This window comes from Pinus tabuliformis, chromosome 5_2, assembly GCF_031772625.1.
Source record: "Pinus tabuliformis cultivar Carrire ecotype Pingquan chromosome 5_2, CPIR1, whole genome shotgun sequence".
Classification (NCBI taxonomy): Eukaryota; Viridiplantae; Streptophyta; class Pinopsida; order Pinales; family Pinaceae; genus Pinus; species Pinus tabuliformis.
This window is the reverse complement of record NC_142306.1, coordinates 160,391,407-160,409,572: the sequence shown is the minus strand read 5'-3', so window position 1 is coordinate 160,409,572 and position 18,166 is coordinate 160,391,407. Positions and strand designations below refer to the sequence as shown.

The 18,166-nt window shown below is 39.5% G+C and overlaps 1 protein-coding gene across 1 annotated transcript; it reads left to right on the top strand.

Annotated features, from left to right (window-relative positions):
• Positions 1 to 229: 229 nt before the first annotated feature.
• On the top strand, positions 230 to 17,506 carry LOC149158021 (UDP-glycosyltransferase 92A1-like). Its single transcript, XM_089433853.1, has 2 exons — positions 230 to 1,499; positions 17,361 to 17,506. Exons 1-2 carry the CDS (start codon positions 230 to 232, stop codon positions 17,504 to 17,506), a joined length of 1,416 nt encoding a protein of 471 aa, XP_089289979.1.
• Positions 17,507 to 18,166: the final 660 nt, after the last annotated feature.

Below are 18,166 nucleotides of genomic sequence, written 5' to 3'. Positions count from 1 at the left end.
TCAATATGAAGCTGCGAAGGTCGATGAATCTCAGCAAGTCCAAACTAAGAAACCTCGATTTGACGATTTGGCAATAAAGGTTAAGCAGTTCACTGAAGAAAACCAAGACGATGAAGTGGGCAGCGCGATGACGAAAGAATTCAACTCTTCTGTGGTGAGTGTTTCAGAGAACAGAAGGCAGTCGAAGTAGGAGGCAGCTCCGCTCAATGTTTGGGCTTCGGCTAAATCCATGGTAAAGAACACTCGCGTGCCAGAGAGAATGGCAGCGCCGCAGAGGATTATATGTAAGAGCAGGCCTCATGTGGTGATGTTTCCTCTGATGGCGCACGGTCACATCATCCCCTTCTTTGATCTCGCCAAGCTTCTTGCAAAGCGAGGGCAATTCATCATAGCAATCATCAATACTCCTAAAAATGTTATGCGTTTGGAGCCCATGGTGGCCGCCGCCTGCAGAGGCGATGGAAGCATGGACATCCGCCTGGAGGAACTGCAGTTTCCGAAGGGCATCGAAGGCCTGCCCCCAGATGTGGAGAACACTGACTCTCTTCCCTACAATCTCTTTTTTTCTCTCGTGCGCGGTTGCGAAATGCTTCAACACCCCTTTGAGCAGCTGCTGCGACGCCTCTCCGATGAGCCGGGCGCACGCCCGACGTGCGTTGTCACCGATATTTTCTTCGGTTGGAGTCTCGACGTCGCCAACAGAGTCGGGATTCCGAGGGTGACGTTCAGCACCACCGGTGCATTTTCTACGTCTGTGTATTATTCTCTGTGGTTACATCTTCCCCACAAGCAGACAGAATCTGATGTATTTTCTCTCGCTCCGGATTTTCCCACTGTCAGCCTCAAGATGACTAATGAGACCGACCTGTGGTATCAGTTTTTGAAGCGGCAGATACCCAAGAATCTCCAGAGTTGGGGTACCTTGCTCAACACTTTCGACGACCTGGAACCCCAGTTTCTTGAACATATGAAAACGAAAGGTTGCGGTCGAGTTTGGTCAGTAGACCCTCTGCTTCCAGAGGGTGTCCTTGGGGTTTTAAACTTCAAGGGCTATTTAGCTCTCAAGTTCTGGGGTCGAGATGCCATCACTGTCCTCAGTCCGGTGCGAGACGGCGAACCGGAGGCCCAATTCATGCGAGAGCACCATAAATTCTTTCATGCCGCCACCAGAAATGTAAAGAACGACAATATTAATGCAGATGCTAATTCCTCTTCAATTCTGGACCTAGGAGACAAGGATAAATTGTTCTCAAGATTCACGACAAAGGAGTTAATTGATTCATTGTTTCGTCTTAATTTGATCTGTTGCCAACCCATGGTCATGGCCTCAAGCAAGTACGAGCTTTATAAATTGCATATCTTTCACGTGGCTCATGCTCATTTCTGTGCAGGCGAGAATGTTGAATCAGTTTCCCGGGAGTTGCACAGAATCAGGGATCTCGGCTTGAAAGCCATTCTCAATTACACAGTGGATGGCATGGCACTAGACAATGTTGCCTGTGACTCTAATCTTAACCACTCGTCATGCTACCCAATTCTCCACTCTGTCATTGTATTAGTGTCGGTCAACCCAGTGCCACCATTTTGGTACAGTCATGTCCGGCCAATAACTTTTAATATAAAGTTAATTATAAAAACATCAAACTATATAAATTTTAATTATATAATTATATTTTACATTATATAATTATATAATTGTAATATATATAGTTTACAACTATATAATTAAACTAAAAATAAAAATAATAATAATAAGTGTTTAAAAAAAAAAATTATAAAAAATATATATATGTATTAGAGTAATAAAAATAAAAAAATATAGAGTTACAAAAAATAATTAGACTAAAAAAAAATCACTGATTAGCTATAAGAGGAAAGGAAAGTCACTTTACATACATCGAGATGACATACACTAAGCGAAGAAAACCCCTAGCGTTAAAGCTTTGAGGAGAAAGCTTCCAAAGGAAGAGGCTATGTTATGAATATAATTCATAACAAGTTAATAAATTGAATAAATATAAATATTAATTAGGTTAAATAGTGATTAAGTTAAGTGAAAAGGTAATAGGTTAAATAGTGATTAAGTTAAGTGAAAAGGCATGTCTAAAAGACATGCCCATTCACGAAAGGTCACCCGCTGAGGTATAAAAGCAGGGTCCCCATTATAATCTTATATCATCTCATACATTTTTATATATATTACTAAAATATTATATTAAATACCTGTATGTATTTTTATATTAAATCTTTCAAGCTACCAGTCTACCTGTTTCAATTCTACAAACTATCAGTGTTTTGTGATTCAGCATAGTTTTTATGTTTCAGAAAAGTTTTTCCATGATACAAAATAAGTAATTTCACTTCTAGAATGATTTATATAATTTGAAGCCCATTCATCAATTATGTTTATGAGATCATAGTTTAATTTATCATGTCCTCATATATATCATGTTTTCATATATTACAATATGAATTTTCTTTATCAATTATTCAAATTAGTTTTCCTCGACCCAAGCACTCTGAAGTGTTCAACTATTTCTTATTAAAATTACATGTCAACTTTTTTAATATAATATCAATACAAAGTGTTTTTAATTGCCTTTTTATTTTGAATTATTTTTAAATTTTTATAATTTGACCTCATGCAATACAACTAATCACACATGACAACTATGGAAATTTCAGATTTTGTCAATTCACATTGGAGTGGGAAATCCACTTTAATAAAGCAAAGAAAAGAAAAATAAATTTACTGTGTGTTTTGTTAAAAAAGCACCATTCAATTACTAATCCCCAGCTATTTTAGCAAAATCTCTAATCTCGTGGCTATCTACATATAAAATCTCTAATCTCGTGGCTATCTACATATATTTGGTGGCTTTTAGCATTTAATATTTGTCCCACTGTACTTCTTCCATTTGTCAGCTTCCGCTAAAATAAATGTTCTATCAAATTCTGTATCGTTAATATCAGAAATCAAGCGTGGGTAATGTCCAGTAAAAACTCACAAACATAATCTTTGCTTACATCATAGGCAACAGGAACATCATGCATCGTAAGTGCCAGGGATGGTCCAGTACAAAATTATCCTAGGAGATTTATCAAATAAGAGCACATTCTGTGATAGGAAAAGTTCAATTTGCTTCTTCGAGATTTTAGTAGTTTATATGCTAAGTTGGAAAAGTTACAATTCTTTCGGCCTTGCAAGCACGTTATCAAACTCCATAGGAGAAAAGTATACAGAAACATAGATTAATGTAATCATATATCATCTAGTAAGAAAAATTTGATAAACCCATGACGCAATGTTAAAATTGGCAACTAGGGCCAAATTCCAATTTGAGCAATTCCTTTGAAGAAGATGGCATTGAATTCCTCTTTTCGAGAGGACCAAAATCGACCTAAAGATCACTAAATTTGGATAAGGAAAAGTATATTTTTGAAAGCAAGCCCACACGTGTAATTTGTTAAGGTCGGCTTGGGGTAAATTAAACAAAGTGAAACCCTCTCCATCTCCTATAAATAGAAGTGACCTCCATCCTCATTAGACACATCCACAACACATATTTTCTCTCTGAAGTTGGCCACAACCCTAGGAGACCAAGCAAGGAGAACGAAGAAGCATGTTTTTAGTTATTTTGTTTCTTGTGCAAGTCTGGGCCATTTCCAGAGAAGGCCGCATCCTTAAGGAGGATTTCTCGGCTAATTCAGAAATGTATTTATGAATGTTTTATGTGGCAGACCTTCTCTACAACAGGCCGCACTTGTGGAGGGTACTTTTAGCTAGGCCGCAGGCCTTATTCCTCTTGTTTGATGGGCAAGAACTTAAAGTAGGGAGCCGCAGGTTTGAGGAGCTTAAACAGAGAAAGACATGGGGCAGTGTATAGGCCTAGTAGGAGGCTAGACAGTAGCAGATTGAACCAGCTTGCCTAGGAAGGAGGGTCGTAACTATTGAGACCAAATATAGGCTCTATGACTACAAGCCCTAATTGTAGACATTTGACCGCAGAGCTCCTTATCTCATCAACCTAGTTTGACTGCTCATTCTTGGACTGTTTTGGGCTTCATTATTGATGGGATCAGAGGAGCACAGACAACACAAGACTTCAGAAATGCAACATATCACAAACAAGAATGGAAAATGGAAAAGACAGAAAGCACAAGATTTTCATTACTGGAGGACCTACCTTGGCTTGCATTGCTCAGGCAGAGGAGAGATTACAAATTTATAGATAAGGGAAGCTCTAGAATTCTCCAACTTTGTCATGTGAAATACATGACTACACGGCGTAGTAGGTTGGTGTCAGTGGCGTGGGCGGCGATGGCACTGAAATTTTTCAATTCGGCTTCACGTTTAACATTCTCCCACTTGAAGCCGAATGAAGAATCCTGAATCAAGTCACACCGAGTCCTACCATGCCTCAACATAACTCGTTTATTTCTTGGTAGAATCTTTGTGAGCATATCAACAGGGTTCTTATCTGTATGGATCTTTTCCAAGGATAAATGTCCTTCCACTAACACATGCCAGATCCAATAGTACCTTAAGTCAATGTGCTTGGTTTTTGAGTGAAATATTGAGTTTTTCGCCAAGTGAATGGCACTTTGACTATCACAATATAGCACATACTTGTCCTACTTTATTCCTATCTCTCCTAGAAATGTTGCATCCACAACATCTCTTTACAAGCTTTGTTGCAACTATGTACTCTACTTCTATTGTAGAGACTGCTATTGTTCTTTGTAGCCTTGACACCCAAGATACAACTGCCCCTGCAAATGTGTACAAATAACCTGTAGTGGACTTTCTGGTGCCCATATCTCCAGCCATATCTGCGTCTGTAAATCCTTCAAGCACAGGATCATTATGACCAAAACATAAACAATAATGGCTAGTACCGTTGAGATACCTCAAAATCCATTTTACTACTTGCCAATGTTGTTTGTCTAGATTGGCAAGGAACCTGCTCACTACTCCCACTAAATATGCAATGCCTGGTCATGTACATATCATGGCATATATCAAGCTGCCAACTGCTGAAGCATAAGGAACCTTGCTCATCTCTCCTTCTTATCATCACTAGGACATAATTCAGTACTCAGCTTGAAGTGGGCTGCAAGGGGTGTACCAAATGGCTTGGCATCCTTCATACTAAACCTATCAAGCACCTTCTTGATATATTTTTCTTGTGACAACCACAACCTTTTGTTTTTCCTGTCACGCATGATCCTCATGCCCAATATTTGTTGTGTTGGACCCAAATCCTTCATTGCAAATTTGTTGCCCAAATATTTCTTCAACCTATTGATCATATTCTTATCATGCCCAACAATCAACATGTCATCCACATATAACAATAATATGATATACTTTCCTTGATCATACCTCTTGATATATACACAATGGTCAGCTTCCAACCTGTGAAAACCATGTTCCAACATGAATGAATCAAATTTCTTGTACCATTATCGAGGTGCCTGTTTCAACCCATAGAGACTCTTCTTCAATCTACAAACAAGGTCTTCTTTGCCTTTTTCTATGAAGCCTCATGGCTGCTCCACATAAATTTCTTCCTCCAATTCACCATGAAGTAAAGCAGTTTTTACATCTAATTGTTCACATTCTAAGTCTAAAGCAACAACAAGACCAATAATGACTCTAATGGATGACATTTTGACAACAGGTGAGAAAATATCAGTGAAGTCAATACCTTCTTTTTGGGAAAATCCTTTCACCACCAACCTTGCTTTATACCTCTCATTTTCGTCACCTTCATGCTTAATCTTGTAAACCCATTTGTTTTGTAGAGCCTTTCTACCTTTTGGAAGATTTACCAACTCCCAAGTTTTATTTTCCAACAAAGAGTTCATTTCTTCCTCCATTGCTTTCTTCCATTCTTTACTGTGCTCAACTTTACAAGCTTCTTGAAAACAATCAAGCTCACCTTCATCAGTCAATAGTATATAGTTTGAAGGAGGATACCTTTGTGAAGGCTTATGAGGCCTAGAAGATCTGTGAACCAACTGTGGTGGTGGATTATTAGGTTGAATCTCCTGCAAGATTCCTTCTTCTTGATGTTCATCACTTTCCACTTGTTGTCCTTCCTGCTCTTGAATTTGTTGTCCATTTTCTTGCATTGGTGGGATGTCTTCCTGTTGCTCTTCAAACTTGTCAATAACTTTCTTGACCTCCAGCTCACCTACAGTCCTCTTAAACATTTCTGACTCATTAAATATAACATCCATGCTTCTAATAATTTTATGTTTGACTGGATCCCATAGACGATAACCAAATTCTTCATCCACATATCCCAGAAAAATGCATTTCATAGATTTATCATCTAGCTTAGTTCTATTTTCTTTGGGAATATGTACAAATGCTTCACATCCAAAGATTTTCAAATGAGAATAATTCAACTTCTTACCAATCCAAACTTCTTCAGGGATGTCGCCATCCAAGGTTGTACTTGGAGATTGATTTATAAGGTAGCAAGCTATCCTTACAACTTCTGCCCAAAAATGCTTCTCCAAACTAGAATTGGACAACATACTTCTCACCTTTTCCATAATGGTGTGATTCATCCTTTCTGTGACACCATTCTGTTGAGGAGTACCAGGCACAATCTTCTCATGCTTTATGCCAAACCTATTACAATATTCATTGAATGCATTTGAGCATTATTCTCCACCATTATCTGTTCTTAGACACTTGAGCAATTTGTTAGTCTCTCTTTCAACAGCAACATGGAATTTTTTAAATATTCCCAACACCTCACTTTACTTTTCATAGGGTAGGCCCAAACCTTCTTAGATGCATCATCTATAAATGTTACAAAATATGATGCTCCTCCTAATGACTTGATGTTAACAGACCCAAACACATATGAGTCTATCAATTCTAACAATTTTTTCTTTCTATCATGGCCACCTCTGAAGAATGAAACCCTTCTTTGTCCACCATATATGCAATGCCCACAAAGATCAAGATTATAAGATTTCAAACCTAGCAGTAAATTTTTACCAACAAGGAATTTTAAGCGCTTCTCGCTCGTGTGACCTAAGCGCTTATGCCACAGATCTGTTGAATTTCCTTCTTTTGTGACAGTTGCCAAATCTGATTTTCCTATCATTGCCTTCAATGTATATAATGTTCCTGTCTTGGGTCCTCTAGCCACAACCAATGCTCCTTTGCTAATTTTCCAGCCTCCTTTCCCAAAGCTTGTGGAATAGCCTTCATCATCCAGTCGTCCCATAAAGATCAAACTCATTCGCATTTCTGGTACATGCATGACCTGTTTCAACAATATATCTTGTCCATCCTTCATCTTGATCTGGACATCTCCCACTCCAACAATATCGCAAAAATGATTATTTCCCACATGCACTCTACCATAATCACCAGGATTATATGCAACAAAACTATCTTTGCATGGGGTTACATGGTGAGATGCCCCAGATTCAAGGATCCAATCAAATCTACTGCTATATGTATATAAACATGCATCTTCTACTGAAACAGTAAATAACACATCACCATCTATGACTACAATAGTAGTCTCACCTTCATTTGTGCTAGATGACTTGTGATTTGTACTAGTCGGTTTCTGATCCTTTTGTCTTTTCTTCTAGACTCGACATTCTTTCTTCATGATTCTTTGCCATAAATGAAAGTAGATGATCCTGCCCCTCCTTAATTTTGATCGGCCTCTTGATCTTGATCGCCCTTGTCAGCCTCGATCGATTCTCCTACCACGATCAACTAGAGCTAGAGCTTCTCCTCTCTAGTTTTCTGCAATTGACTTGCATCGCAACTCCTCATTCATTAAACTACTGCTGACATCATCAAACTTCAGGGTCCCTGCAGTTGTTGAAGTGCTCATAGCTACAATTAAATGAAAGTAGATGATCCTGCCCCTCCTTGATTTTGATCGGCCTCTCAATCTTGATCGCCCTTGTCGGCCTCGATCAATTCTCCTACCACGATCAGCTAGAGCTAGAGCTTCTCCTCCCTAGTTTTCTGCAATTGACTTGCATCGCAACTCCTCATTCATTAAACTGTTGTTGACATCATCAAACTTCAGGGTCCCTGCAGTTGCTGAAGTACTCATAGCTACAATTAAATTTTCCCAATTGTTTGGCATAGAACACATTAACAAAATAGCTCTAATTTCATCATCTAGAATGATTTTAACAGAGGCAAGCTGACTAGTAATAATATTGAATTCATTCAAATGCTCAACAACTGAATCACCCTCCTTCATCTTGAGATTATAAAGTTTCTTCATCAAGAACACTTTGTTTGATGTTGTGTTCTTCTCATATAGATCATGGAACTTCTTCCATAATCCTTCTGTTGTCTTTTCTCCAGACACATTGAAATACACATTCTTTGCTAAATATTGGTGGATTGTCGCAATCGCCTTTCTATCTAACTTATGCCATTCCTTATCTGTAATCAATGGGGATTTATTTGTTACACCCTCAATCAACAAATATTGATCCTTTAAAATCAGTGTATTCTCCATCTGTAATTTCCATAGGGCAAAATTAACCCCGCTCAACTTCTCCATATCAATAACTATTATCTCCATTCTCAATAAAATTCACGCCCACAAAAACAAAACTCCACTTAAAATAAAGCTTTAATTATTGCACTGGCCAAAAATTAATTTCCTTTTAAAAAGAATATTATAATCAACTCCTCCCTTTTTATTTTTTCAATAATTAAAAAAGGTTGTGCACGCTTAAGTAAAGGAAGACAAATTAACATTTATAAAATACATATAATTATATATGTGTCACCACATATAAAATTATACATAACATATCCACTCCTTTTTAATTATATAACTATAATTTTCCCATGTCCTTTGATTTCATGTGCCATGAAAAAAAATTACTAACGTGCAAGGAACATAATATAATTATAAATTGCCTTCGTGTGCTAGGAACGTAAACACCATCTTTCATCTTTCACGCCAAAGCTCTATATTCTTTGCCACTGCAAATCCCTCAGCCGAGACTAGACACTGCAAGAACATCTGCCAGGAGTCGAATTACGCCAATACTCTATAGTCTTTGCCGCTGCAAATCCCTCAGCCGAGACTCGACACTGCAAGAACATCGGCCAGGAGTCGAATTGATGACGAATTCGCAAAGAGACCACGACGCACAGGTCTCCTCTCACCATCGAGCAGCTTTCCCTCGACTCTGATACCAGTTGATGGGATCAGAAGAACGCACAGGAGCACAAACAACACGAGACTTCAGAAATTCGAAGACACACAGCAGATCACAAACAAGAATGGAAAACCGAAAACACAGAAAACACAAGCTTTTCATTACTGGAGGACCTTGCCTTGGCTTGCATTGCTTAGGCAGAGCAGAGATTACAAATTTATAGATGAGGGGAGCTCTAGAATTCTCCAATTCTGTCATGTGGAATGCATGGCTGCACAGTGGAGTTAGTGGACGACGTAGTAGGTTGGCGTCGGTGGCGGGTGAGGACGGCGTCGAAAATTTTCAATTCGGCTTCCCGTTTAACAATTATATTCAGCAAAGGAGACCACATTATTTGATCCAGGACCGAACTCCTTTAGGGGATTATTTTGTAGCCGCTTTGACTTTTGCTGACCACTAGTTAGGGCAGAATTTGTCTGCTACTGTTTGAAGGCAAAATTGCATACTTGTACTCTCTCTTTTTTATTCTGTTGAACACTTTATATTAATAATAAGAATTGTTCAAGGGTTTTCCCCATCTTGGGGTTTTCCCTGGCTTGAGCCAATTTCTGTGTTCTCTTGTCTTGTCTTGTCTTGGCTTGGCTTGTCCTCTGCATATGTTATTTATGTTCTTTCTTCAATTAATATCAATATGATAATGGTTTATATGAATACTAATGAAAAGAAATGAAAATGAAAATTGGGCTAATGTGAAACATTGAAGTAATTGACCTAAGCAAAGAACGTGTTAACTAAAATTAACATGGTATCTGAGCTCAGGTAAGGACAAGCCCAAGCAAGTGAGAAAGAGAAAGCAATCACTAAGAGAAGTTTGTTGACAAGTCTCCATGATCTCGCAATCGCAATCACTTAGAGAAGTTTGTTGACAAGTCTCCATGATCTCTCCCCTCTGCAAGTCTGAAGGTAAGACTACATGAAGCAGACTATGAGTATTCCTCGAGAAAGAACTCACATACTTTAGCTTGCCGAATTAATTAGGAACAGAAGAAAGGATGGATTTCTATATTTGTTTTTGACTCTGGCAGTTGCTAAGTTATTGTGTGATCTTCAGCTGTAATGATCTTACAAGGCCGAGATTTCTATTTATCTTTCTAGGCAACCTTGTGCAAGACCAGGTTATAACCAGGACTGTTTTAGGGCTCTTACATTTGGAGAATATGCAAGTTAGAAGGTAGGATTCAGCAATGGAAGGAACAAGGTAAGGTCCGGAAGGATAAAAGGTTTGTTGGACATATTAAAGCAGCCACCATAGAAGATTCAAACATATGGTTCCTCCGAGTTTCAGAGAGGGCAGAAAATAAGGTCACTTAAGTAAGGCCACAGGCATGGAAAGGCTAGCAAGAACACTGTGAAGGCATTTCAGCCCTATTCAAGGGAACCTTAAGGCTAATTTAACAGCCCTCTCCTGATCACACTTATTAGCAAGCAATCTGATATCATTATATAACCCTATTCTCTGCATCAAAAGTTGTAGACCCAGTTTAGCTAAGCAAGGAGGCATCCATCGCACAGTTGTGATGGATTAAAGGACCTTTCTAGCAACAAAAGGAAGACCATTAGATTTGCATCTTTCTCTGAATTTTTGAGCATCTTCACAACTCTGGTATGTACACTATAATCATTATTGAACAGTGAATATATCAAAGTTTTGTGAAGGGACTGTTCTAGTGTTGCAAGGCATTCAAGGCCCTCCTATTTGGCCATCATATCAACCCTAGAAGGAAGGAAAATATTTTGTTATGGTCCAAAATCCTATGGCATTGTTTTATACATATGATAGCCCGTAAAGGACAGTCTTCAAAAGAATTGAAATTCTGAGTCTACTCCTGTGTAAATATTTAGTCCAAATTGATTTTGTTGGGAGGATATTTTGAGCACGAATCTGTACACAATCCTCTATGATTCCTAAGTGTGAGGCCCGAGCTACATGTCAAAATTATGACTAGAAAAGAAGAAGCCTAGCTCTCCTGTTTTGAGCTCATTTCATCTCAAATAAGCTTAACTCGAGCCTCTGTCATAAAGGAAGAGGAGTCAAGACTGCTATTACATTTTTCTATGCATGAAGGAGAGACCCAGATCGATGGATTATTAGACTTATCATCTCATAAGTGTTTTTAAGAAGGATCACCACCTTGCTCTCAGTCTTGGACCGCAGCATAAAAGGATTAAAACATCTATACGTCTCACAGTGACAACAATGTACGTTGACCTGTGGAGACAATATGAGTACCTGGGATATGAGATCCATGATGTGTTCCTTCAACAGTGTCGTGATCAACACATATATAGATACACAGTTTGAGCTTCTTATATCAGTTAAGCCGACCTATGGAATTTTATTTATTTACAGTGGCAATATTGTTATTGAATAAAAAATCTATACTAAAACCCTACGGTATAGACATCAGTAAATATTTGGTTACATTGGAAAGGAAGAAATCTACAGGCATCAAGCAGTATCAATCCTCATTCTATTTTGAGAAGAATCAGTCATTCACCTTGAAGCCCTATAGTAGCATCATTAAAAGAAGCAGTTCTAAAGGTGTATAAATCTGAAGATTGTTTCATGATCAGACCTCCTTTATGACAGAAATCACTTCGCTTGCTCTCATAACCTTGAGAAGTTAGTTTGGACCCTCCATTGGCCTGCGAAATAAGTCAAGTTGTATTGAACTGTGTCACCGATCCTAGGCTACATCAAGTGTTCACAGTCTTTCATCTCCATCATTCAATGGCAAGCATCAAAACCCGGAGGGCAGAAGTCAGTTCTTCTTCAACAGTTTAAAGTGCATTAACTATTTGCCACATTATTTAGCAATAATATTGAATCTTGGAAGAAATTCAGTACATCAGATAACATATTTGTGGCTGAGAAGTAATTTGGCATAATTAGGTCCATGACATCCATTGCTTGGATTCTCTTTGGTCTACCTAGAGTATGGCAGAAGATGTTAAGATCAATGCTAATAAGGGCTAGAACTCTGGATCCATGGCATAATCAGACTTGGAAATCATTCCAAGGCTAAATTCAGAGTAAGACCCTTGGTATCTTTATACAATCAGTCATATTTGTAATATCAGTAATAAGATTCTATTGATATACTGCTGTTGAGGTATGTTAGTTGAACAGGTAGAGCATGTGAGAGAGTTTACCTGTGTATTGCTGAGGTTTGGCATGATAATGTTTCATCTTAAAGATGAGGAGCAGATTGATAAAAGGTTGGATGTCCAACTGGAGCAAGAATTCAGAGGGAGCTATATGGATGACTTTGGCACATGGACCAAAGGAATAGTGACAGGAAAAGTAGCAGGTTGCAGATAGCTTGATGATTATGATTTGGGCAAAGTCACTTTCCCGATATTTAGAGGGAGCCATGATCGAAGATGCAGATGATGTCCCTCTCGTTTATAGACTTTTAAAGTCAAGATGGAAAACCTAGCCTTGATACACTATTTCTTGCACTTAAAGGTATAATGAGAAGGATATATATATCTTGTGGGATCCCTGGTGTTCTTGATAAACACCTATCATATGCCTCGCTATAAAGACTCCGAGTCAGTCTATGGATGAGCCTCATATATTGATAGCTGCTTGTTGAGATATCTCTGTGATTCTATTATCTATGGTTGGAAATACACTGCCGAATCTAAGATTCCATGGATGCTGGTTCAATTGGCAGTGTGATGGGTGAAAAGAGCACATCTAGTGCTATATTTCTTGATTTTGTTGCTCTAGGAGCACCATTGAGGCTGAATGTATAAAGCAGCATGCATGGCTTATTATTATGAAGCCAGTTGGTTGAGGAAGCTCTTCAGTGAGCCATTTGAGCACACGCAGGTAACCTTCGTTGTATATTGAGATTCATTTTTCAGAGAATCCATGTTCCACGACAACTCCAAATATTAAGTACCTCTCTATTTGGATACGGTGCTGAGGACTCTTATCATTCTTGGTTGGATGTATGGATTATTGTCAACCTCTTGGTAAGGTCAAGATTATCTTCCTTCACAGAGAGGCTGGGAGTCGTGGATAGACCCTACTATGCGGGTCTCGGTTGAACATTGAGCTCTGGGACCCTGGGTACTTTTTGGAGCTATATGCGACCATAGGATGTGGTTCACTCTTTTCCCCATCGGTTTGCTTTATACAGGATGTGGTTCATCCTTTCCTTGTATGTGTTTACCCCAGTGAGAGATGCATATAGGCATCTGTTGGTTGTCACATGTGGACATGTTGGTGGGACGTGGTTTATCCTTTCCCCACATGTAGGATGCTCATTCCCTACATTCGGTGGTTGACATGTCAGTGGGACGTGGTTCATTCTTTCCCCACATGTAGGATCCTTCCTACGATTGTTGGTTGGCATGCATGTAGGACGTGGTTCATCCTTTCCCTACTATCAATGGTTTGCATGCGTGTAGGGTGACTGGTTCACCTTCCCCTACGATTGATGAGATGCATAGGATGAGTGGTTCACCTTCTTCTATGGCATATGGGCAGGATGAGTGGTTCACCTTCTCCTGTGAATGCCCCAGCATACATCCTACCCATGTAGTTTAGGACTCATGGGAAGTACCTCTCATCTAGCCAATGAGTTGGGAAAAGTGGATAGGGACCATAACACTACTGATCGACGCATCGTGTATTGTCGTACTCCCTATGTCTAGGATGCATGATGTTTAATGACTTGATATCTTGGGATCAAGTATTGAGTGGGGTTCTTCCCCTGGTTTTGTGGAACTGAATTTTGTCAGTAGAGAGTGGTAAGGTCTTGTGACTCACTCTCAATCAATTCTTCTTCATTATCTATATCAGTGTTCAATAGAATTGAGACGAAATGTAGAGATGGTTCATGATGACAGGATGGCATAATGATCGATTGTCAAATATTGGCAAGTGGAATTCTCCCTAGTTGAGGAGTGTTAAAATTGGCAACTAGGGCCAAATTCCAATTTGGGAAGCTCCTTTGAAGAAGATAATTGTGGCATTGAATTCCTCTTTTCGAGATAACAAAAATTGACCTAAAGATCACTAAATTTGGATATGGAAAAGTATATTTTTGAAAGCACACCCACACATGTAAATTGTAAAGGTTGGCTTAGGGTAAATTAAACAAAGTGAATCCCTCTCCATCTCTTATAAATAGAAGTGACCTCCATCCTCATTAGACACGCCCACAACACATATTTTCTCTCCAAAGTTAGCCACAGCCCTAGGAGACTAGAACGAGCAAAGTTCATTCTTCAAGTTAAATACTCCAGAGGACTTGGAATATGTAGATCTCCATTTAGGATACAAGAATATATATTAAAATGTATGAATAAGATGATGATGATACAAATGACAATGAGGTTCCTACTTATATACTAGGCAGTGCCTCATCATGGAAGGTCATGTCCCATTTAGACATGCCTCTGTTGACCTAGGTTGTCATTGATGTCAATATGGCAATATTCTAGATACTAGAAGCCAAGGGGAAGCCAAGCAAATCCATGGAGAAACAGGAGCAAGGCCATCAAGATAGCCAAGCCATAAGCAAGAGGAGTTACCAAAGGAGGTAGATCAAAGCATATCACAGGATATCAGAGCAAGAGAGGCGTTCATATATGCAAGGAGGTCTTTGAAAGACACTACCAAGCCAGAGGAACCACATTCGAGCAAGAGGAGCCACAGGAGGAGCCATATATATATGTAATATATATATGCCAAAACCGAGTTCTCAAAGTATAGGAGCAAACAGAGCAAACAGAGGACGCAGACAGCCATCAAAGCAACAGAGGAACAAGCAGAGCCATCGGAGCAACAGAGGATGCAAACAACCATCAGAGGAAGCAGACAAAGCCATTAGAGGAGCAATGGGTGCATTTATATTATCGGGAGCTATCGGGCCACAAAAGAGTTACATGCATGCAAAAACAGGCGAAGGAACATATATTATATATATGTGTGCTTGTACACTATCAGAGGCACAGAACAATATATATATATATATATATATATATATGCATGCATTTAAACACTATCAGGAGCACATAACATTCGGGGGCCATATATGCTAAAGGAATACACTATCGGGAGCACATATCATATATATGCCACAACCTCATGTATCAGTGGCTAAATCATATATATGCATGTTTTTACACTATCGGGAAGCAGAAAAGGCAAAAAGACTGAGTATAGGCAAATACACTATCGAAGGTTGAAAGCGGACTTGAAGCTTTATACACGGGAGCAGTGAGTCATATCGGGTCCGACACCTAATATCGCATTGCTATAATGGAATGGACTGCGCTAACATCGAGCCCTGAACCCTTGCGACTTGCGATTGCCAATGTATATCGCATCGGCACTTCGAGAGCGGAGTTACTATGTGTCAAGCGGTCCATTGTGATCGCTGATAGCGATTAGCGATGTCACATCGGACCTCCGCCAAGGGCAACTCCCGATTGCGATATATATATGCACGCGGACCTGCCGCAACATTGCAATATGAGTTAATCCATCATTGCATCCATCACATATCGCATATTATGAAGCCTTGCCACACTAAAGCGCCATGTGCGATATGGACCAGACCCGATACAGGAATAGGTGCGGGTGTAATATTTCCTGAAGTCCGCCCTTTACTCTCTTTGACTGTTTTTCTCATATTCTCTCTGTAAATAAATATTTGGCTTGCGCAGGATGTTTTAGGCCGAAAGGCTTACGATAGTTGTTCCGATGGTTTAGGAGGTTGAACGTCAGTTAAATGGGGTGATTCATGGCGATAGTGATTGCGATTGGGACACAACATCTCCGTTAAACTATGCCGACTCTGTGTATGCCTGCCATCATTAAAAAAGGAGAGTGTTGTTACAATCTTTTGAATATGTGTTCTCTATGCATGATTCGATCCTCACCGTTGAATCAACGTGTCTCAGGAGTGCTGGTGAGCACGAAGAGACAAAGGAAACCACAGAGACTAAGGAGGAAGCTACAGGGCTAGCGAAGAGAGGAAACCGGGAAAAATAGAGGCATGGGGAACAAATAAAAGGAGGAAAACAGAGAACAGGTTGTTGTCGAATCTTGTTAAACGTTGTTGAATGCTGTGGAAAAATAAGCTGGAGGAGATAGAGGCAGCGAGAGGATCCAGCAGAACAAAAAGAGGGCCAAAGGCCCAACAGGACAGCAGACAGTCAAAGGGGAGAAGTAGCCAGCAGAGAACATAAGCTTGAACAGGAAGTTGTTCTTTATACAGAGGTTAGTGCAGCTAACAGTAGACTGACTAAAGTTGTGTGAAGACATTATCAGAGAGCATGAAAGCTATTGGAGACTATGTGTGGGCAGTGTGCAGAGTTGTAAAGACTTCTTCATAAGAATACTTGCTGTCATTGATGTTGCAGCAGAGAGACTACAGTGAAGCTATAAACAAACATAACTTAGTAGAGAAGAGTTCTGGGAGCAGAACATTACTATCAGATGTGCTTTGACAAGATTGGGTCAGAACCCTTGGGGCTGGTGCCTCAGAAGTAAGAAGGATTGGAGTCCTTGAGGTTGATGCCTCAGAAGTAGGAAGGATAGGTGTCCTTGGGACTAGTGTCTCAGGAAATGAAAGGATTGAAGTCCTTGGGAGTTGGTGCTCCTAAGTCCAAGATTGGAACCTTGGCGAAATAGAGTTGGAGCTCTGGAGGTTGGAGCCTCACCAAAGTCTAAGTTGGTGCTTGGCAATTGATTACAACCATCTATATATTGTATCTATTTTACTGCACAGTTTATATTAATAAAAGCATTTATTCTTGTTGTTCATCTAGTGTTCTGAATATATATGTTTTAACTAGTAAAACAATATAGTCGGAAAAAGGAACACTGATTCCCCCCCCCCCCCCACTATTTCCAACAGCCTCTTCAGTACTAATTACTAATTAACTAAGCATTATTCCAGTTATCCTCATTTTTATATTTATATTATTTCTATATATTTTATTCGTAACAAAGACCAAGCAAGGAGGACAAAGAAGCATGTTTTGGGTTATTTTGTTTATTATGCAAGTCTGGGCCATTGCAGGAGAAGGCCGCATCCTTAAGGAGAATTTCTGGGCTAATTCAGAAGTGTATTTGTGAATGTTTTATGTGGCAGACCTTCCCTACAGCAGGCTGCACTTGTGGAGGGTACTTTTAGCTAGGCCACAGGCCTTATTCCTCTTGTTTGATGGGCAAGAACTTACAGCAGGGAGCCACAGGTCTGAGGAGCTTAAACAGAGAAAGACATGGGGCAGTTTATAGGCCTAGAAGGAGGCTAGACAGCAGCAGATTGAAGCAGCTTGCCTAGAAAGGAGGACCGCAGCTATTGAGACCAAATCTGGGAAAATCTGGGCTCTATGACTACAAGCCCTAATTGCAGACATTTGACCGCAGAGTTCCTCATCTCATTGACCTGGTTTGATTGCTCATTCTTGGACTGTTTTGGGTTCATTATATTCAGCAAAGGAGGCCGCATTATTTGATCCAGGACTGAGCTCCTTTAGGAGAATATTTTGTAGCCGCTTTGACTACTGCTGACCACTGGTTAGGGCAGAATTTGTCTGCCACTGTTTGAAGGCAAAATTGCATACTTGACTGGGCAGTCTCTTTGGCATTTGGAGTGGTACAAGTCATCATTTTTAGCAAGTTTTGACTTTGATTGTACTCTCGCTCTCTCTTTCTCTGCTGAACACTTGATATTAACAAAAAGAAGAATTGTTCAAGGGTTTTCCCCATCTTGGGGTTTTTCCCTGGCTTGAGTCAATTCTGTGTTCTCTTGTCTTGGCTTGTCCTCTGCATATGTTATTTATGTTCTTGCTTCAGTGACTATCAATGTGATAATGGTTTATGTGATTGCTAATGAAAAGAAATGGAAATGAAAATTGGGCTAATGTGGAACAATGAAGTAATTGACCTAAGCAA